This window comes from Oryctolagus cuniculus, chromosome X, assembly GCF_051225735.1.
Source record: "Oryctolagus cuniculus isolate XC-2025 breed Fujian yellow rabbit chromosome X, ASM5122573v1, whole genome shotgun sequence".
Lineage (NCBI taxonomy): Eukaryota > Metazoa > Chordata > Mammalia > Lagomorpha > Leporidae > Oryctolagus > Oryctolagus cuniculus.
The window spans coordinates 66,224,397-66,248,277 of record NC_142888.1 but is presented as its reverse complement, the minus strand read 5'-3'; the positions used below and the strand labels follow the sequence as shown (position 1 = coordinate 66,248,277).

Below are 23,881 nucleotides of genomic sequence, written 5' to 3'. Positions count from 1 at the left end.
AAATAATCTATATATAAACAAAAATGTAAAAACTCCTTTAATATCAAGAGATGGAAAATATCACTCAGCTTTATGATCCATTGACTTGTCTTTTAAATAGACATGTAATGATTCCCATACATCTTTATAAAATCAAAGAGTTTCATCATCTTTAACGCTTTTGCAGATCTGAAAAAGGCTTGAGCCATTTAAGTGCATGTTTGTATGTGATTTTCTCCTTGCAGGATTCTTGAAAATTTATCAACTGGGAAGGAAAATTGCTGATGTGCTATTTGAAACTCACCCGTTGCCCTTCCCTTTTCTTCCACACTAGTTAGGTAACATGAAGAGTTTTAATTGACATAAGACTTTGACAAAGAAGGCATGAACATATTTCACCCAAATTAAAAGCATGCTCAACTGATGTCAAAGAGAGTGAAGTAAAGTTAGATGAACATTGCCATGTAAAAAAAATGCTGCAAAAATACCATTCTTGGTTTATACTGTGGCAATTTAGTAGCTAGTTCTCCCATTTAAATATGCTACTTGGGAGAAGCTTGCTGCTATTAGAGAATATTCACTTTATTCCATTTGTGTTGGAGTAGTTCTTTGTTAAGTAAAATCAATTAAGGATAATAAACACAGCAGCTTGGAAGTCAACCAAATCTTCACTTGATAACTTGATGTTTTCCTGTCTTTGACCCCTAACACATTATTATTCTCTGCAATTTTCTTTTTATCAGAACCTTATTTGAGGGAAGAAATAATTCACTTTAAAAGGGGAAGATGCTTACAACACAAAGTCTTGGAAAAATAAACATTAAAAGAAAGAAATAGATGTCAATTAGTTGGAAATCATTTATTGCCTCTATAAAAGTTTAAATAAAAATCCTACAAAAATTCACATTACAGTCTGATGTGGTTTTAAGGTGATAGTATGTTTCAGAGGTAGTACCGTAAAATGAGATGCAGGATTGCTAAAAGGAATTACTTAACAAGTTAATGCAAAATAAAATTTCAATGTGGGGCAATATATACTCAGTATACACTCTACTGGAACAATTATAATTATTTTTGCATGAAAAATATCGCTTTATTCTCTTTTCCCCCTTAGTAAATTTGCTTTTAATAAAGGTTTGTTTTGCGCAATGATATGTTGACAGCAGGCTCACAAGTTAGTAGGCTCCTCCATTATAGCATCACAGAGCGTAGCTTGGTGAAAAGCATGATACAGTGCTGTCTGCCAAGGATAACACCAATTTCAAAGAGAAGTCTATCCACTCGTCCATGATTTACTGAAAAGTAAATTTACTGGATAGGATAGTACTGATAGTGCTCTTAAGAGGCTAACCTATCAAAACTTTGCGTTTTATTAACTGAATGGATTTTAATATATTTTCAAAATAGACAACTTTCCTAGTATAACATGACTGTGATGCGGAGGAAGAGTTGGAATTAAAGTTCTCAGAATTTCTCTGAAAAATGATTAATAATTAGTAGGCTGAGATGAGGAAATCATCCCTTCAAACTGGGCTGAATCTCAGCCCCACTTCAAAAGGCAACAAAGTCAATTTTTTGATCCCAGAATTCTTTTATGTCTAACACCTATATTTTCTACTACAAACGTACAGATTGCTGATTATGAAAGTGCCTTAAAATAGATGCTGCTGTCTTTGGAGCTGTGGCCTCTTGGACATCTTTTGTGGTCTGGGTTGTATACAGAGCACAGGATGTGATTGGGTCACAGTCTTTCCTTCTTCAACAGTAATAAACATTTCTATCACACGATAGCAATGGCAGTACAAAAGACCTGATGTTGATAACTGACCTTACAACAAAACATCTCCAGGTTCCACAAAGAGACCAATTTTCTTTTACCATTTTTCTTATGTGCTCGCTTTCTTGTGGCTAATTTTAGCTGGGCTGAAACCAGAAAGGTACCTTCCATTTTGTTTTTTAATAGACATTTTGGAAGGTAAGTGCTCTGAAACATACATTCCCCACTTAGAAACTGGTTGGCTATCCTAAGCTTAAAGTAAACAACAAAATGTAGTTAATTAAAATGAAAAGTCTTTTTCACCTTGACTTCTGTCTCTCTGAGAAATGCTTCAGACACTATGGTGTGTTCTAATCCTGTCAAAGCCCTAAAGAAAGAAAACACTAGTTGATTTTTACCCTGAGCCTTGAAAATGTTCACTAGCACAAGTCACAAGCTGGTATTTTTTTCTGCTCTAAAATGTCTCAAAACCAACTCCAATCTATATATGTGAAAAATACCTCTACTGCATAATAGTTTTTTAATACTTGACTTTGATATTGTCTTTAAAATCTATGGTGCATATTTTCAATGTTCCAATTGTGATTTTACTTTCTGGCCCCAGCTATTTTCTTTGGTTCCTGCTACAAAACAGCCACATTTTATTTTAGAAGTTTTTAATTACAATGATAGCAAAAGAAATAATCCTGGTGCTGAAACAAAAATGCTAAGATAAAAGGGGTCCTAAGTGTACTGTTGTGACTATACAGCTTCTATTTTAATGGAACTTTAAACAGGGAAAAGGAAATCATCTATACTTCCTCTGAAAATTGTAGACTAGGATTTTTTTCTAGGAATCACACCCAGCGGAATACTTAAACCTATCAAAATTTCTACTTCAATAATTGTTTAAAATGTCTTTGAAAAAGATAGCAAGAAATAATTCTTTTTGAAGTGGTCAGTGTCCAGCACAGTGCCTTCCTTATAGTAGGAGCTCGACAAATATTTTTGATGTTGTGACCAATTGCTGAAGTGTGGCAAACACAATCCATAGTGTTGAGACATATAGGAGAGAACTATCAGCATTTACTTTGTGATGAGAACTCACTAAGGGTTGCAGGGCTTAAATTGAAGCAGAAGAAATTCAAGTTGAAAAATAAACTAATGACTAGAAGGGAGACCCCTGTGAGAGTTGAAGGCCTGGGGTTTGTTCAAGCTTTTAAGAAATGGTTTCTACATTTGCTGTATATAGTCCGGACTCCTTATCTTGCAGAGGAACTGGTGTGACTGATAAATGTAATCCTGATATCTAGGGTTCTGTTAATCAGCGCTCTATTTGAATGGAATTTGACTTGTCAGCAAGGAGTACTAAACATTGTTTGCAAAGAACCATATGGCTCTCAGCTGAAAGAGAGCACACCTGGCCACTTGACCACTGAACTATTTCAGCTAACAAAGGAGCCATAACAGTAGCATGAGAGCAATATCAAATTAGCAAGTAGGAAGGACCATCGACAAACCTTACCTATGCGTGTGTGTGTGTGTGTGTGTATACAGGGGAATATTTCAAAGGTCAATAAATTCATGACTTTTTTTGCATTCATAAGTTGATATCAGTGAATTCCAAGATAAAAATTGGCTTACTCTAATTGAATTTTTTAAAAAAAATCTGAAATAGAAATTTGATGGCCAAAACAGCTTTCTAGCTACTTCATTAATCTTTTAGGTATTGATAGTTAAATTAACCATGCAACACAATTCCACACTGCCAAGTTACAAATATATGACACTGTGAGCTTAGGGAAAAACTGGCATTTTCCCATGAATGGGTCTTGGTGATACCATCTGGTACCCCGGAAGGGAAGATCTGCAAAAAACTGTCTACAGTGTGTTGCCATCTGGTACCTACTAATAGAACGACTGGGTAGCATGCCAATTTTAGGTGTGTATTCAGAGAATAGTTTCCAGGAAATCCAGAGGACTGTGATTTACAACCAAAGTGGTGTAACTCTTTTTGGATATTATCCTTGGCTGATGGCTCTGTACAGGCCTCACATGGAAATGAGGTAAATTTTGTGGCAAAGCTGAGTGGCTAGATTAAAACAAATCTTACCTTGACTTCCTGTTTCATAAAACGTAAGAATGGAAAAAATATTATGAACATAGTGATAAACTTGACAAATCTGTGAAAGATTTAATCTAACTCAGTTATATAAATTTACTAGTAGAATGTGAATTATCAATATTTGTCATTTGCAGCAACAAAGAATTCCCATTGAGACTAATCTTTTACAACATTTTGTTTCTGTACACTTAATAATTCATTTGATTTATGTTGGTGATTTAACTTTCCAAAGTACTTCCCCCCTCCCCACAAATATTTGGGTTAGATAATAGAGGAATACTAACAATTTACAATGACATACTAGTAATCACTTCAATTGTAAATCATTAACTTAAGTCAAATCCTCGAGGGGTTAAAAAGAAATCCCAGGACTCATCCATGGGAAATAAATTTTTAAAATTTGTTTTTGATTTTCAGTCCACTTTCCTGAGTAAAAGTGTTATATGAATGATAGGAAAAAGAGAGAGGAAGAAAGATGTAATGGCTACAAATTAAGACTAATACAGCTCTTACAACTTGATAAGTAATGCTGAAATGCATTCATTTTTGTGTCTCTGGTTAAATCTATTACTAAAACTTAAGAATTTTTTCTACAACCAAACAGAAACCTTTTAGAAATTAGATGTAATGCATTTCAGTGGAACTGTCCAAAATTAAAAATTAATTTTTCTAGTATTCCACCAGTTTGGAAAAAACTCAAACAACGCTTTTTAAATTTCACATGCATTTTTTTCATGGTAGCCATTATATCTTGTCCATCCGTCACAGAATATGTCTGTTTCAACAATGTATTTTTCCAACTGAAGAATATCAGGACAACAGAATGCAGTTATCTTGAAATGCACACCTGTTAGACAGCCCAAAGGCTGCATCACATATCCCCCCCTCAAATCACAAACTGTCTGAGGCGTTTTTCTCTGATAAAGAAGACACACTGAATGAGGTATCATCAGGCTCCGGTGAGGCATGATTGAAATCCATCTCTTCTAATTCAGGAGGTAAATCTGACAGCAGTGCCTGAATCAGAAAAATCATTTATTTTTGGATTAGTATGTGGATATACTTTTTCCCCCTAATTTTATGTTCATAGTGGTAGTCCTCTCATGTTGATATATTCTTAAGGATTTAAATAAAGAATAATTTCTCTTTCAGGTTCTTATACAAGGACTTACCTAAAAGAAAAATTCTTCATACCCCACTAAGGAAGTAACACAATACTAGATGTTGACAGTGTGAATTATGCAGAGTGGAACCCTGCACAAAGGAGAAATCAGGAGGGAAATGAGCAACTATTCTGAACCAAATGGTTTGAAGTGTTTGAGGTAAGTGATTTTTATACTGGTTTTGAATGTTCACTGATCACTGCTAAAGGGCTTTAAAATTGTGTTCACTATTAAAATATTCATGCCCAGTTATGCTATCTGTTAAAGAAATCCACATTTCACAAAAACCCATATTGTTTTTCTGCGAGAGAATAAACTTTCTTAGGAAAGAAGTTCAACTTACTCGACTTCAAACTGAACTTGACAACTTGAACAAAACATCATTTTTTTCTTTCTTTAGGCTATGTCCATATTTACAGATGGCCAAGCACCGACCAGGGCACAGCTGAATCAGTGAATTTAGCTGCTTGTAATGATGTATCTGGAAGGCTGCTCATTTCTCTGCTGGAGTAATTAGGATAAGCCAAGAACCATGAACTAAGCTTTGCTATGGTCTAATTGTTTCATCTGGAGGTGCAGAACATGCATCCATATCAGAGAAATAAATGATTAATCAAGTTTTATGTGGCTGACAGTGCTGATGCCTATTTGACCATAAGAAATTATAAACTAAATGATGGATTTTCGGCTCCTGATGCTAAAGATAATGTAGCATATCTGGAATTTTTAGACATCATCACTTGTTTTGGGTGCAGTGGTAAACAAAGACCAAGGGAACAGGGACAAATGAAAGCTTGTCACTACCCAATTAAGGAACAGAAAGACAGGACATGTTGGAGCACATATGAAATCTACTGTTGAAATAAGATAGTATTCTCCTATTTTTATTAAAAGAACTGACAGCTACAAAGTTTATACTCTTCTGTCTTGTAGCACAGGACCAAGATTAAAACTGTCTTCTTTTTGTCAGGCTGTATAAGAAAAGACTAACTCCTGTTGGGAAGAAAAGCTGATACTGATTTTATCCGATTAAATTGTCTCTGAACTTCTTGCTGAAGCTGAGAGTATTTACACAGCAAAGTCACCAAAGGTACTCCATGCTTTCTAAGGCGCTGAGTTGCAGTAATAGGACACAGAACCATTTTCTTCCACAACAGTTGTTGATCCTAACCCAGTTTAGGTGCAATGGAGCCTGTGCTGATGCTGACTGACTAGTCTGTGAGGAGACACATCACTAATGTTAGTTCACTGTGCAATTTTGGGAGTGCCATATAAAAAAGAGAAGTGTTCTCATGAGCACTCAATAAATATGTGTTTAGAGTCTTAGGAATTCAAGCAGATGAAGTTTAATGATATTCTAAATCCTAAGGGGAGACTCATGAATCAAATTACTTCTTTGCCATTGAATCACATGTAGTTGACTGACTAAAGTGTGTGTAGTCAGGAATACAAAAATTTTAGATCTAAGACAGAGAAGGACACTACTAATGTACAAGATCCACTTTAAAGTTCTTTTCTGATATCTTACTGGATGGCAACATTGGTACACTGAGCAAATCTTTGGGTTATAGTAGTTGTTGCAACTGCCTATTTCACAGATACTAAAAAAATCACAATTGACTTTTTTTAAATACCGAGTCATCATTGATGACAACTATCGTCAGGGTCTGATGTAGTATCATTCTTCCCAAAAGATCACAGTTCTTCCTGAATATATGATCAGAATTGATAGTACTTATTCTAGGCCCTAGGGTGTGAATGCCAGGTCTGTAATATTAACCATTCTTGTCCTCCTTATAAAGTGGGAATATTTAAATTCAGAAAGGCAATTGACCTAGCTAGGGTCATATAGTAAATTATCAGGAGAAGAATGACTATAAATAATGACTTAGTACAATGCCTGAAACATTATTCTGATTTTAAACAAGTATTTAGTTTGTTAGAAAAATACCTTTGAGTAATTTAATGTTAGAGAGTATTGTTTTTAAAAATACCAGACTTCTTCATTGGGCTGATATATCCTGTGGACCACGCACCTCAATTTACCCAAATCAAAAATAATGGCAAAACACTGATAATTTTTTAACAATTAGAAACCAGTGACAAAAGGGTTCTCTTTCAATATCTAGAATAGAAATTAAACCTCCCAGGAAGAGATCTCTAAATATTTCATATTATAAAAAGTAGAATTTTAAGAGATCACTTGGGTAACTTTTGTGTATTGCTATTGGTATCTTCTATATTTAGAGTTCATATTCTGAGATCCATTATACCCAATCTCAGCTATGAAAATCAATAGTTTCTATTTGGGAGATTGATTATATAGGATATGCTATTCAGTATAATTTTTGAGTCATTTTCTTTTTCTTTCAGCCACATTTTGTCTATATCTTTGTTCATTATTCTTTTATCAGAGGAAAAGTAGAAGAGAATGATAAACATAAGTGTACATTAGTTATTTTTCTTTTTGTTAGTGGTCTTGGGGAAAGAACCAAGCAAGGGATGAGATTGCAATTAGAAAAGAAAATGGAGTTTGTATGCTATTCCTAGATGTCAAGAGACATAGATCATGCTAGGTAGCTAGCCGTATAACTCTGAATTCAAAACTGTGTTATGACTTTTGAGTCCAGGACCATGCTCCAAGTCATTCCTATGGTTGGATCTAATTTTTTTTTACAGTTATTTAAAATTTATAGTACCCTTGGGACCACATTCAAGACTGCCACTGTTATTCATTTAAAGTCTGCATTTTGGGTTCCCAAAAAACAAACATGTCTCCAGTAGCCCATGGAATGTGCATAACTCATATAATAAATCAATATACTTAAATAAAGCTGGCAAAGGTAACTGAAGGCTACTGTCTTGGGAGGTCTGTGTCTATCAGGGAGTGAGGAAGAAAATTCATGAAACTGGACACATAATACACATACTGGTTTGAGCCTCATGAGTAAACACTTGTAGTTTAAATTTTGTGGTTCAACATGTCAGTAAAATACATAAAGACTTTTTTCTTTGAAAAAAGGGAGAATTGTGGGATGCTAAGGTTCTAATCTTTTCTGCTGGAGATATACAGTATAGACTACGTACACACAGTTTTGCTCGTGTATAAGGGATGAATTTTTGTACTCCTGATATTCCTCACTGCACAAAATTCTCTGAGACTGCTTCCTGAGTACTGGTGACCTGTGCCTCACATGATCATATAGAACTTCCCTGATTAGGAATCAGCATGCTGGGATACAATTCAGAGGCAAAGTTGGCCTCAGTTAAGATTAGATGATCCTATGATTCTTTTTAACAAGCTTAGTATGGGCATTTAGAGTTCACATGAAATTATGAAGTGGAATTTGTAGCAACAACCCAAATGGCAAACAAAAAATGGTACATTTCATTTTTGTAGTAGAAGACTAAAATATTTTACTTCGACTGGGAAAAACAAGTGATGCACTGTGGTCACAAATAATTTCACCAAGGAATTTCATATTTTCTTAGTAATGAGCAACAATATCACCAGAATAAAGGACTCTCAAACAACCATGAACCCTAGTGGGAGCTAGCAGGTGACTAGGATCCAGAAGAGAGGCAAATAAATGCCTTATCTCTTTCACTCATAAAAGATCCCAAAATATGTGTCCCTTTAGTTAGGGTAGCCCTGTGTCTGCAAACGTTTTGAAGAATTTCTTTAAAGTTCATTTTAAAATGGATTTTTCCCTCTACTTAAAGTCTAGTCTGGCATTAATAAAGTATACTAATCAGTTATTTTGATTTTCCACTAAAGCAGCACACAACATCTGAACATCTACTCTTAAGAAAACTGTTTATAAAGGACATGAAGCAACAATCACTTTTACCATGCCAAGTAGGAATGAAGCATCAAAATGAAAAGTTATGAAGAACACAAATGTGACATGCCATTTTTCAACATGATACATTATAGCTCGCTAGTTTCTTCTGGGACCTACCTGCTGTTGTTCTTTATCCTCAGCTTTCATAGCTAGTATCAAGCTTCTAACAAAAGTCTGAAGTTTAAAGTATTTTTGTTTCTGAATCTCTAGCTCATTTTCAATGAATCTGACTTCTTCATTCTGAAGGAGAAAACATCAAACAATACAATTATCTTATGTAAATCTAGGACTGTACATGTTTGATGAATAATAAAATTCTAAAATACAATATAATTAGAGAGATAATAAGGAAAATAAAATTTTAGCATGAAGGAATATAAAGCACATAAGGAAATTCTTCTGTTAGTCAAATACTGCCTTTTATTATTATTTTTAAAGATTTGATTATTATTTGGAAGGCAGAGTTACAGAGAGAGAGAAGGAGAGGGAGAGAGATTGAGAGAGAAGACAGAGAGAGAGAGAGAGAGAGAGATCTTCCATCCGCTGGATCATTCCCCAAATGGCTTGACACTCAGGGCTGCGTGAGGCTAGAAGTCAGGAGCCAGAAACTCAGTCCTGGTCTCCCACAAGGGTGGCAGGGGCGCAAGTACTTGAGCCATTTTCCACTACTTTCCTGGTACATTAGCAGAGAGCTGGATCAGAAACGGAGCAGCTAGGAATTGAACAGGCATTCACATGGGATGCCAGAGTCACAGGCAGCAGCTTAACCCATTGCAGCTCCATTCTGGTGCCAAATGCTGTCTTTTAAACAAATCATCAACAGAAAACAATTTTTCAAGGTTAAAAATCCAATCACCTAAACTCTGGTAAGAGAAAAAACAAGAAACAGTTCCTTTCTTGGAAGGACTCCTCCTATATCAAACCTAATTAGCATTTGGATTAGGATTAAGAGTAGATAAAAATTCAATTAACCTTAATAGCAATAGCAGATGCAGTAATGCTGAATGTACCATTCAGAAAGCCAGATACTGAGAACTAAAAAGGTTACTTTGTAGCAAGGAGGCATAGAAATTATTAAGACTGTTTTAGGTAGTAGTTTGCAGAGCCATTAAGTAGCAGTCTGCTATTCAGAAAATGTCTTCAAAGGTAACACTGTGTACCACTGATGTGAAATTCAGTTTCTTGTCTCCATGATGGTTGTATAGGAAGAGAAAATTGGACTGTGATTGAGGAGTATACTAGTGTCAGGGCCACATAACTGTAAATGTCAGTAGGACAACTGACGGCTCTGTGACTGCTGATCAGGACAATGGGTTTTATACTGGTAATTCTTGCAAGTTCTAGCTTTGAGGGTTATAAGGCTCAAATAAGAATGGTCATGAAAGTGCTCTGAAAGTTAATAATATAGTAATTTCTAGTAAATTAATATAATAATCAAGAAAATATGGTATTGGTGTAAGGATGGACATGTACTTCAGTGGAACCAGAATGCCCAGAAATAAGCTAACACATATGAGGGTGCTTCAAAATGTTCATGGGATAACATTTTTATTTTACACAGTACTCAAATGCATAACACTCTACTAAATAAAAAAGTCAACAAATAAAAAGTCAAAATACAGTAGTCCAGGAGGAAAATAGGCAAGATCTATAAATGATAACAAATTAAAAGATGTTCAACTGGGGCCAGTGCTATGGCGTAGAAGGATAAGCCTCCACCCATATGGGCACTGATTTGAGTTCAGGCTGCTCCATTTCTGATGCAACTCTCTGCAAATGGCCTGGGAAAGCAGCATAAGATGGCCCAAGTGCTTGGGCCGCTGCACTCACTTGGGAGACCTGAAAAAAGCTCCTGGCTTCAGCCTGGCCCAGCCCCAGCTGTTGTAGTCATTTGGGGAGTGAACCGGTGGATGGAAAATATCTGTTTATCTCTCTCTCTGTATTTCTACCTTTCAAATAAATAAGTAAATCTTTCAAAAAACGAATAAATCAAGAGAAATTAGAAAATTTTTAAAGATGTTCAACTTCACTAACAAATTTTGTCACAAAATCATTAAAATTTTAGTAGTATATGATTCTTAACAATTTTTGATAAATATTTAAAATAAAGCTTGACAAAGCACTGTATTTGCAGCAAAACAAAACAAAAAATGAATACAGCAAAAATTAAATAAATCATATGTAAATGAAAAAATACTAGGAAATCATAAAAATTATGTCCTTTTATATTAAGTGATATGAAAAATACTTAACAACATATTTAGCTATAACATAATTGAATTGACTCTAAATTTAAGTAAAAATGTATTTGTATGGATTAAAAATGTTCATTAAAGATGGAATAAAAATAGTCTTATTTTGGTTCAAAAACTGAAATTCATGCACAGTTTCTTTGTAATATACATTTTTTGTAAACCTGAGGACTACTTGTGTGGATGGACTCCAATTATATATTTTTTACATCAAAAGAAACTTAAAAGATAAATTTTGAACATTTTGAACTAATCTTATACATGATTGATTGATTTTTGACTTAACTGATGAGCAATTCAAGATTGATTTTTGACTTAACTGATGAGCAATTCAATGAACAAAGAAGGTATACGCTTCCATCAAACAGTGGTAGTACAAACATAAATCCACAGAGAAAGAAAAAGATTATCAACTCTTACCTTGCATCATATACAAAATTTAACAGGAACAGGATCATAAACTTAAATATAAAACCTAAAACTAAAACACTTCTAAAGGAAAACAGACAAGGAAATTTTTGTGACCTTAGTTTAGGAAAATAATTCTTAAATAAGCACATAAACATGATGCTTAAAAGAAAGATTCCACCAAAAAATGTCCAAGTCTCATACTAGAGTACCTGGATTTGATACCTGGCTTTGGCTCCTGATTCTAGCTTCCTGATAATGCAGACGGTGGGAGGCAGTGATGCTGGCTCAAGTAATTGGGCTCCTGCCACCCATATGGGAGCTCTGGATTGAAAATCTGACTCCTAACTCCAGCCTGGCTCAGCCCTAACTGTTGCAGGCATTTGGGAAGTGAATCAGCAGGTGAGAGCTCTATCTGTCTCTCCACCTCTCAAATAAATAAACCCTTTTTAAAAAGCTTTATTTATTTATTTTAAAGTCAGAGTTACCGAAAGAAAGGGAGAGAGAGAGAGAGAGAGAGAGAGAGGAGAGAGAGAGAGAGAGAGAGAGAGAGAGAGAGATTTTCCATCCATTGGTTCACTTCCCAAATGGCTGCAACAGCCCGAGCTGGGCCAGTCCAAAGCCAGGAACATTATCCAGTTCTCGTATGTGGGTGGCAGTGGTCCAAGCACTTGGGCTGTCTTCTATCTTCCAGAGCTTTCTCAGGACATTAGCAGGGACCTGGATTGGAAGTGGAGCAGCCGGGACACAAACTGGAACACACATGGGATGCCTGTGCTGCAGGCTGCAGCTTAACGTGCTACACATACCACAAAGCTGGTCCTATAAATACACATTTTAAAAAAATGCAAACAAGGGGCCAGTACTGTGGCATAGCAGGTAAAGCCGCTGCCTACGGTACTGGCATCTTATATAGGCGCCAGTTCTAGTCCTGGCTGCTCCACTTCTGACCCAGCTCCCTGCTGATGCCTTGGGAATGCAGTAGAGGATAGCTCAAAGTGCTTGGGCCCCTGCACCCACGTAGGAGACCTGGAAGAAGTTCCTGGCTCCTGGCTTCAGATTGGCCCAGCTCTGGCCATTGCAGCCATTTGGGAAGTGAACTAGCAGATAGAAGACATCTCTCTCTGTCTCTCCCTCTCTCTATCTGTAACTATGCCTCTCAGATAAATAAATAGATCTTTTTTAAAAAATGCAAACAAAAATATTTTTAGCATTAAAAGTTTGTGGCAAATAGAATTAAACATTAATGTGCAGGGGTGAATATTTAGCATAGCAGTCAAGCTGCTGGTTACAATGCCTGTGTCTCACATTGGCATGCCTGGGTTTGATAGCGTGCTATGGCTCCTGACTCCAGTTTCCAGCTAATGGAGACCCTGGAAGGCATCAGTGATGGCTCAAATAATTGGATTTCTGCCATCCATGTGGAAGACATGGACTGTGTTTCTGTCTCCCAGTTTTGTCCAGGTCCAGCCCCAACCTGAGCCAGTGTGGGCATTTGGAGAGTGAACCAGTGGAAGGGATCTCTCTAAGTGTCTGTCTCTTTGCCTCTCAAATTAAAAAAAAAGGTATTGCAAATAAAAAATAATAATGCAAGCCATATGTTGTGCAAAACATTTGCAAATCATGTATCTGAAAAAAGACTTGTATCCACAATATGAAAAAGAATCCTATGAAGTCAATTATAGAACCAGCAACAGAAGAAAAACGGAAGCAAAAATTTGAGCACACATTTCAAAGAAGATGCATGAATGGCCAATAAGCACACAAAAATGCTAAATATCATTTTCCATTAAGAAAATTAAAATCAAAACATTAGTAATGAGATATTACTGCTAACATACAACAATGGCTATAGTTGAAGAGATTGAAAACATCAAGTGCTGATGAGAATGTGGAGTGATTAGAAGACTTATACACTGCTGCTGGGAGTGTAAAGCAGTACAGATACTTTGGAAAACATTTGGCGGGTTCTTATAAATTTCAAAATATTCTTTCTTATCATATGACTCAGTAATCATACTCATAGATTTTTACCCGAAACAAAAACAAACACATGTACACAAAAACACTTATTCATGAATACTCATAGCAGTTTTATTAATAATAGCCCCAAACTGGAAGCAGTCCAGCTTTCATTAGCAGGTGAATAAACAAACTGTGGTGGTGTTTACACAACTATGTTCACTTGTCAAAACTCATCAAACTGTAAACTTAATGAGATGAATTTCATTGTACAGAAATTATATATCAACACACTTGATTAAAACCAAAATCACCTCAAAGGAAAAAAGCCCTTATTCCTGTATCCTTTGCCCATCGTCTCTCCATTCACTTCCTTCCCCTATTCTACACTCTGCTTCTTTGTGTTCAATTGTTTCAGATTCCACATAAAAGGGAGAACATACAGTAGCTGTGCTTCTATGCCTGCTTATTTCAGCTAGCTAATGTTTTTCAGTTCCATCCATGTTCTTGCAAATGACTGCTTTCTTTTTTAAAGCTGAGTAATATATGTGGTGAATATAGTAAATAATAATAATGTATTGTACATTTCTAAATTGGTAAGAGTAAATTTAAAATCTTCTCATAACAAAAATGATGAGATGTGAGGTGATGGGTGTGTGAATTAGCTTGACTTCATTATATTATATTGTATGTGTAAATCATAACATTACTTTGGACCCCATAAATGCATAAAGTCTTAAGTTGTCAATTGATATTTAAAAGTAAGAATTATTAAAAAAAAAGAGCCAGTTCTGCTGGCAAAACTCATGAATGTCAGCTGTGAGTATTCTCTGCAGCTAGCTGGAGAGCTGCAGGAGAGTGTAGCAGGACCTTCAACAGCACTTGTTCAAAAAGCTGCATGGAAATAAATTAGAACCAGCTGGCTTTATGGGCATTTTTGTTATTTCAATCTAGAAGATGCTGTTGTATTAATCATATTCAATCTCTGCACATGTTTACTGCATCATTTATTTTATCAGCTCTGTTTAAAACTTATTTTATCTGATATAAGTGCTTCCTTTTCAGACCATTTACTATCAAGTGAATCATCTGCACAAGCTAAATTTCTTATCCAGAGGCACTCTACAACAATCTAAGTTATAAGTAAGCATTATAATAAAATTCAACATGCTCTCACCATAACACATAGTACTAGTTCTAAACTTTTGTTTTTGTTGGTATTCATTGTCGGAGCAGTAGTACTGAAGTGCTGACCAGGAAGTCTTTCTGAATCTGGGAGGTATCATATCATATAATGATAGTAGTGTCTCGTTTGAATGCACAGTCTTTCTGAGCTGCACTCCTAGTCCATTAGAAAACGTTCTGAAAACATTAATTCATATTTGCTAAAGTCACCAAGCATCTTTTGATATGCAGAACTCCAATTCTTCATGCAAATAATTCTTCTCCTCAGTATTTATGAAATGTTTGAGAAATATAAACAGCTTTAAGATAATTTAATATTGTGGACATTTTCTTCTTGGAGTTGTTTTCTTACCAGCCTATTAAATACTTCCTAGATTATAGGCAGTAATTTATGTGTACTTTAAAGACTTTCTTAAGTAAATGGAGTGCTTATGAGAAGAACTAGTCAGATAACATCAGTCAGTGAATTGCACAGAACAAGATCTAACTCATTTTTCTTACTGTTAAAGCCCTATTTAGGTTCCCAGTAAGCTTTGTCAATTTTTCTCCACAATGACTATAGGGAGCACTCAAGGATCCACGTGGACCAGAGCTTTGATCTTTGCACAGGCTATTAATGGCTGCCAAGCCGAGGTGCTATTTTATGACATAGCTACTCATGCCTTGGGTATTAGGCCCATCAACTTGTCTCATAAGCATTTGGGGCTAGTTAGGACTCCTAGCATGTGGAATCTAGTGATGCTTCTCAATCAGAAACTCCACTCTGCCCAGACTGAATATCGATGGTCATACAGCAATAATTATCAAATGCATCATAGGAAGCACTCTTTAGTTTGCTATAATAAATCCCAAGAATGACAGACTAATTTAGTGTGTGAAAAATTTATAATGATCCAGCTCCTGATCTTAATAGCTTTTATATAAATGAACATTTGCATAATATTATTAACATTGTTTCCAAAGATAAATTAATTCATTTATTTACTCACTCAGCAACTGAACATGTACATGCCAGGGTCTTAACCAGGTAACACATAAGTGATTAAAATAAATCTTTGCCTCAAGAAGCTTATGATGAATATATTTAAAAGACCAATAACATGACTTTCATCTTCAAACAAGGAACACTACTATTTGTACACAGAGAGAGTACAATTTTCTCTGAAGACAGATTAGATTTCTAAGCTGGTAATGTTGTTTTACATCAACATTCTGAAATCCACAATAACTGCTATATGAAGTTTACTTACACTTACCTTAGAATTAAGGTAACAGGGTTCACAGGTGAGATGAAGTATTTTTTAAATAACATCTTCTGTGTAGATGCTGATTTCTGAGAATTACAGAAGTGTATGTACGATGGGGATGAGTTATAAATGACATCCCAAATGTGAAGGGTAGTGAAGGATCCCTTGTTCCCTCAGCGTTTACCGTAATGGAAAACACTAGATCACTAAAATGTGCTTTAGAGGTCAGTAAAAATGTTAATTAACATTTCTGGACTAGATACTCCACCCTGCACTGCCTGATCTTCAGCTCCGAACTTTCTCAGACGGGCTGCCACCCTGGAGGGGAGAGGTCCTGGAAAGAATCCTCTGAGTCCAGAGCCCAACCCTGTCGGACCTGTTTGAGAGTGCTAAGTGGAGCACACTTAACAGCTGTGCAATCCAGTGCTCTGGTCTGTAGTTTCCACAGTCTGTGCCAAGTGGCGGCCAACAGAGCCATTTTAATCCTGAACTGAGTATTTAGAAATATTATATGACCATGTAGGTGAGATTAGCATGATCTCTGGTGCTTCAGAACCAAAAAATTTAGAATTCTGTGAGTTGGAAATACAGTTTAAATACAGGATCGTGCTGTGTTCTTTGACCACTTTGAAACCAATTTCAAAAGACAATTTCCTTCTGTGTTTACAATGTTTAATATTTTAAAGACTGACATGTTATGAACATTTGGAAAACAGAATCTGTTGAGTGACGTAAATTTCCATTATAGTAAAACTGAAAAGATTTTTGATAATATGACAGCTGTTGTCTTTTCTGATTAAATGCTGTTTTTTGCCTAATGTTTTAGGACTACTAATCTCTTCTTTGAGCACAGAGAATATTCCAAGAAAAGAAGTTTTGGGTGTGGAAGGAAGGACCATGTGGCCAAAAACTCAGGAGGCCCCAAAGTTACCTAGTAAGATAGGATAATGATTAACAAAGGGATAGTCTTTATACATCTAAGCAGAAAACACTGACCCACAAACTGATAGCTTATGTCAAAATTTAGTAGAAACCAAATTAGATACGGTATGCTGTCAAAGTAAGCATTTCCATTTAGTAACAAGTGACATTAAGAAAAGGTCATTCATTCTGCATTTCCTTTGGGAATTGTTTTTAAATTTCTCCTAGAATAGGTATACTATTATATTTCTTTAAAAATTATTTTCAGAAGAAGTTTCAATTCAAGATAAAGTTAACAAAGGCCACTGGGGGAAAAATCCCCACTTTACCCTCATTTAAAAATGAATGTTATCTTTCAAAAGACTTTGTCGTAAATTCCTCATTAACCGCCACTATACACTGCCCTGCCTTGACATACACCATCAATACTTATTCTTGCTCAGCAAAGTCTTTACTTGAAACTGCAGCCACTAAAGCAGCCAGCAATAATTAGAATGCCGCACACCCTGACTGATAGTCACAATGCCCAAGAGAATAAACGCGGAGTCCCAGAGTACTGAGCTTATCAGATAGGGCTCATAGGTATTGCAAGACTGCTTCATTTTATACCTTCTTTTAATAAGTTCAGAGTTTTTACCTTGTAATCCAAGAGAGAATTCACTTGTTCTACTTCAGAATTACTTATCAAGTCACTTTCCTCATCGTCGATAATTTCTATTTTCTGTAACGCAAGTAGAAAAGTTTTCTTCAGATGAATCAGATTATTTTCACCACACTCATTTACACTATACTCATCAGATTATTTTCACTACACATATTCAATATTCAAGTTTAGTGATCAGGTTATCTAGTCTAGGTTATTGAAAATAAATTGAAAATTGCCTGGCTTCTCAGTGTTACACATAGTGTGTTTCTGAGTCACTTACTTTTACCTTTAATTGATCACTGCTTAGTAAACAAAAATATTTCCTTCTCGTAATACCCCTGAAAAAACAGGCATTCAAATTCTGCTTAAATAGCGCCCTCCAGTGTCAGGGAACTCGCTTCTGGTAAGGGTAGTCTATTGTAAAGGTGAAGCATATATAACCCACAGGGGGGATCTTCCTTTGTGTGATTTCTATTGTAAAATGTCAACAAACTACATATATTCCAAAGTCAAAATAAATTTTTAAAATTCTTATATTAACTGCACTTCATTAACTAGACAATTGGAAGCAGACATCTGTGATATAATAATAAAAATTGCGTAGTGATTTGTTTCCTTTACTGGACAGTAAAAATGGAATGTGGAGGCAAGAGAGGGAGAGAGAGAAAAAGAGAGAGAGAGGAAGAGAGAGAAAGAGAGAGATAGAGGGAGAGACACAGAGAGAGATACTTCCCCTAGCTGAAGAATTAAGGTACAGCATAGCTTATGCAGTATCTTGCACACAGTAGGTACTAATTAAGTTTCTGCTAAAAGAATGAAGAAGAATGTGTTGATGCAAAGAATGACCAATAAATTCCCACTATGGGGATTAGGCAAGTTCTCTAATCACATGATCATTTTCTTTTTTAAAATTTAAAATAAAAACAGAACACATAAATAAAATCAACTCTAAATTTTTCTTCTGCATGTAAAAATATAGTTAAGAAAAAAATACCTTTAAACATTTAAATGCTGCCAACCCAAAGGAAAATGTTAAAAAGGGAAAAGCTAGGCTAGATTTAGTCACTAGACAGTCTTTTAAGAACAAGCACATTAATAGCAACATGTTGTAGGCAGAATTTGAAATCAGGCTTCCAACCCAGCAATATATATGGTGATTAAAAGTCACAAACAAACTTGGAATGATCATGTTTGATGTATTACCTACGAGGATACGATACCATTACAGGGTTTGTGACCTGCAGGCTTCTGAGTCAGGAGGACAGCTGCAATGAAATTGCTTTCTATGGCTGCCTGGAGATGAATCTAATGCTTTGTTTTCTATTATAATCACTATAAACTTGGGGCTTAATCATGTCGGCTCTCCATAGACCTCAGACTTGATACTTCTTTCCTCCCTTTTGGATTCTTTACCTATTTAGATTGGTTCTGGGAAAAAGGAGCTGGCACTTCAGGAAGGAAGGCACCAAAGGCCACTGTATAGATTTGTGTATATAAATAGGTCTTATATGTCTGTGTGATTTGTCATCCATGAATAATTGGGGGCACTCAGAAGTTACAGGCAGAAGAGATCAACCTTTGAAAGTTTGGAGTTCTGTCTCTGAAAATCGATTGTTCTTAAAAAAAATTTGGTGCCTAAGTGGCTGTGAGTCATCCCATGCCATGACTTCATTCATTATCTTCAACTGTCTGCTGTAGGGGAGCTCCAAGGCAGAAAATTTCAGGCTAACAATGAACACGACTTTAGGGAAAGGAGATTTCCATTTGTAAATAACCATGTAAATTTGTACACTGTAATTCAAATCTATAGCAGAAGGAGATTATTAGTTGGCAGAATTTAAGGATATTGGCGCCATTCATAATTGCAGAAAAAATTATTACTAGCTCCCCGATGAAAACACGATTGTGTCTCAAAATCAAAGCTATGTTTGTTGCATTTAGTGTTAGAAGGTCAAACATGGACCTTAACTAGAACTGAAATCATTAAAATGCAATCCTAAACTATATTCTGCACGTGGAAGTCACTGTTACATACTGTCGATGTTTAACAAAAAGAGGAAAATGGCATTTTATGTGCTCAATGTTTACTAAAACGTGTGGCAGGATTATAGTATCAAATAAATAATGCTTGTAAGGGAAGGCAGTGTAAATCTTGACGTTACAGCCATTTGTAACAGAAAAATCCATTATAAGGGCCATATTTTAATGGTTGAAATCAAGCCCAGGATACTGATTCAAAGGAAAAACCAAAAGCATAATGACATTCCCCTTTATATCTGACTTTAGTTTAATTCCGTCTTGGTTTCTGTGTCTCTTGATGGGGTCAGAATATAAACAGATGCTGCTAAAACAGCTGCTTAGAGAACATCCTTGTATGTTTACATTTTCACATTTCAATCCATACTCTGCCTGCTTTTGTCTGCTATTCAAATTTTTTAATATTGTCATTCTCCTTCACTGCAACTGAAAGAAAACATTTGTGTGTGTGTGTGTGTGTGTCTGTGTGTGTATGTTTGGAGAGAGAGCGAGAGCGAGAGTGAGAGAGCCATCTGCTGCTTCAATTCCCAAATGCCCTCAATGGCTGGGTTGTCCTGCCTGCCCCCTCCTTGTCCCCATAAGCAGAGGCCTGAAGCTGGGAAGGCAATCCAGGTGTCCCAGGAGATCGTCAGGAAACCCAATGACTAATCATCACCGCTGCCTCTCAGGGACTGCATTAACAGGAAGCTAGAATCAGAAACCTTGAATTGAACCTGAGAACTCTGATGTGAGATGTGGGCGTCTTCACTGCTAGCAATTTTTAAGATGCCTAACAGAAACCATTTTAACTACAAAGAAGAAAATGTTCCAAATACAATATAGATAGGTATGGTCTAAACAGAGGACTTGGAGCAAAATATCCTTGGGTGCAAGTGTCAAAACTAACAAAGGATTCATAAAGATCTCAGACTAAACTCCATTTTCATTCTTCCATCTGTCAAATAAGAAATCTGCTCTTTGCTAAGTGTGTTGAAGATAAATAATTTATGTATAAAATGTCATGTATGTATAAAGTGTTTGTAAATCTCCTAAATAGAGGAAATTTAAGGTACCAATTATAGCATTTTAAATTTCATTTATTAAGCCTTTAAGGATATGATTGGAAAATGTTCTGTTTTGGTTTGTGAAGTAGAGCAAGACTTTATTCTGACAATACTGATATTATCACCAACTGGGAACATGTCCTTAAAAATCCATCATGTAATGAGGAAAGAATTCCAAACTGTACATACCACATTATCTGCGGATTCTGCATGGTGGTCCTCCTCCTTATGAGCCCTGGCCTCATTTGGAACAGCTTCATTGGGCTCTTCTATAGGAAAAAAAAGCCATGATTTCAGTTTTCATATCTCAGAACTTTATTGAGAATGCTTTGTCCAAGATCACATAAATAATTTCTCAATTATAAGAAGACACAAATTGGCCGGCGCCGCGGCTCACTAGGCCGGCACACTGGGTTCTAGTCCTGGTCGGGGCGCCGGATTCTGTCCCGGTTGCCCCTCTTCCAGGCCAGCTCTCTGCTGTGGCCAGGGAGTGCAGTGGAGGATGGCCCAGGTACTTGGGCCCTGCACCCGCATGGGAGTCCAGGATAAGTACCTGGCTCCTGCCATCAGATCAGCGCGGTGTGCCGGCCGCAGCGCGTCGGCCGCGGTGGCCATTGGAGGGTGAACCAACGGCAAAGGAAGACCTTTCTCTCTGTCCCTCTCTCACTGTCCACTCTGCCTGTCAAAAAAAAAAAAAAAAAGACACAAATGGCAAACTGATTTCACATATGTTTTGAGCAACTTTACTTTAGCAATGCATCCTAAAGCATTACATGTGAATAGGTGCAAATATAAGGATGGTTATCACTGTACTATTTATAATGGAAAAAATGGAAGACTTTTTTTGCTAACAAAAGAGGGATGGAGAAATAATTGAAGACCTATTCCTACAATAAATGTTATTAAGCCACTAAAAATGAAGTAGAAGAACAGTTAATAACATGGAAAATGCACATGATGTATTGAAAAGTGATAAATATAAAGGTGATAAAAATCTATGTAGGTACACATGATCTTAGTTTTGTAAAGCAAAACAAAAAAATACCTGTCACTATTTACATCAAAATATTTCTTTTATTGTCTTGAATGGAATTGAGGTGATTTTTATTTTTCTTCCTATTGCTTATTTGTATTTAAATGCTTTTCTACAATGAAATATATTGCTTATTGTGAATATTGATAAGAATAATTCTCTCTATTGTTTCATATGTATATGTATATATATATACATACATATATATATAATCTCACTGGCAAAAATAGTCTCCCACCTCCATTTTCATAAAGGTTATCCTTGTGAGGTAGGATTATTTCTGTGTTTTTAAAATTGTATTTACCCAATATTTTCTACAATTTTTGAATTAAAATTTAATATTCTAAAAATGAGGAAAAAAAAGAGAAATCCATTCAGAAAATCACTCTACTAAAAAGCTCTGTGTGTCCGAGCTAAAAATGGCTGATTCAAGGCATAGGGTGTCTGTATACATAATCCTCTGTATCTCAGATTACCTGTACTCCTACTCCCTAGAAAAAAAATAAACTCTTTTTTTTCTGCACAGCCATATCATGGAGATTACTTAGATAAATACAAGTAGAATTTTTCAGCCCCTTGGTAACCAACATTTTATTTCACCTTAGAATGCAGAATAAAAACAGTTATCAGCCTTCCCAGGATTTTTTTCCATGGAAAGATGTATAGGGGTGCCATGTATAAGCCTGAAGGACGATTAGGAGGAAATCAGGACTTACCCAGGAACTCACATATGAGAATTCAAATGTAAGACATTCAGGAAAGCCTTAGCAGTGTTTTAATTCTGCATTCATTATAAATTTATTTTTCTCTTTCACTAGATTTTTTAAAAATAAATTTTATTTATTTTAAAAATATTTTTTAAATTTATTTATTTATTATATACTTTAAGGTATATTACATGAAATACAACACATATATAGAAAAATGATTACCACAGTGAAGCAAATTAACATATCCTTCATCTAACATAGTTACTCATTTACTCTCTGCCTCACCTTTATGGCAAGAGCAGCTATAATTTATTCGTTTACCAAAATTTCTGAACATAATACATTATTGTTAATCATAATCCTTTTGACTTGTTCATTGCATTTATTTATTGCTTACATCTCCCCACTACTTCCTCTTCCCTGTCCCACCTGGACCCTCTTGACAATAGTTTAATTCTCCAGCACTATGTATGTAATCTCTCCCCGCTGACATTTGCCACAACATAGATGGACCTGGAGGACATTCTGCTTAAGTGAAATATGTCAGGCCCAGGAAGACAAATTTTGCACAACCTCACTTGTAGGTGGAATATATATATATATATATATATATATATCAACTTTACTTTTAGCAATGCATCCTAAAGCATTACATGTGGATAGGTGCAAATATAAGGATAGCTACCACTGTACTATTTATAATAGAAAAAAATGGAAGACATTTTATTCCTAACAATAAAGGAATGGAGAAATCATTGAAGGCCTATTCCTATAACGAATATTATTAAGCCTATATATATTATATATGTATACATATATATATATATAGGCTTCTAAATATATATGGAGTTAGAGTCTTCTAAATGTCTAAGAAGGGAAAAATATCTTTCAATTGGAGCTTCCACATGACGTCAAAAATCAATCAAAAATAACATTGGATTTCTCCAGAGAAATTGTACAAGCAAAAATAAGAATTTGTTTTAAATGCAGTAAGTGTCAGGTTGAGCCAGAGTCAATGAAAAGTGCTCCATATAAAGAGTGCTCCATATATAGAACTCCATATATATTTAGAAGACTCTAACTTCATAGATATATAGATATAGATATAGATATAGATATAGATATATAGTTTGAAATTTCTTAAAAAGAATAGTTCCTAGACAGACAGAGGCAATTTTATCTATTCATCCCCACAGGTATCTGAAGTGCTGCATAATCAGCAATTGAATGAAATGAAGGGAGAGGGCAATCCCCAGCATTAGCTGCAGAGCTGACGTCCCCGTGGTGGCTTATTGGCGAGGTCATTACTTGTACCATTCCTTAAGGGTTGGCCTTGGGCATCACTCTGTACATTTGTGCTTTACAAGCAATATATTTCTGAGTGATTTGATTATTTTAGAAGCCTTAAATAAAAACTATTTGATGCTTTCTAAAATAACAGTATGAAGTGATTACAGATGAACAAGGTATGTTTTCTTTTATGCACAGATAATTTCAATATTAGTCAAAGTTTGAAAGCTAAATACTGTCAGCGTGTCTGGTAATTAATTCCTCAAGAAAGATAGCTCA

The 23,881-nt window shown here is 35.6% G+C and overlaps 1 protein-coding gene across 2 annotated transcripts in view; it reads right to left on the bottom strand.

Moving 5' to 3' along the window:
• Positions 1-823: 823 nt before the first annotated feature.
• HDX (highly divergent homeobox) overlaps positions 824-23,881 on the bottom strand; it is a 150,511-nt gene continuing 127,453 nt past the window's right edge. For both annotated transcript variants that reach the window (XM_017350008.4, XM_051827391.3), the window contains 4 exons: positions 20,759-20,838; positions 17,481-17,564; positions 8,986-9,108; positions 824-4,877 (listed from right to left, as the gene is read on the bottom strand). In XM_017350008.4, the coding sequence (XP_017205497.2) occupies positions 4,752-4,877; positions 8,986-9,108; positions 17,481-17,564; positions 20,759-20,838 (413 nt within the window). In that variant the 3' untranslated portion in view covers positions 824-4,751. The remainder of the gene's footprint in view (positions 4,878-8,985; positions 9,109-17,480; positions 17,565-20,758; positions 20,839-23,881) is intronic.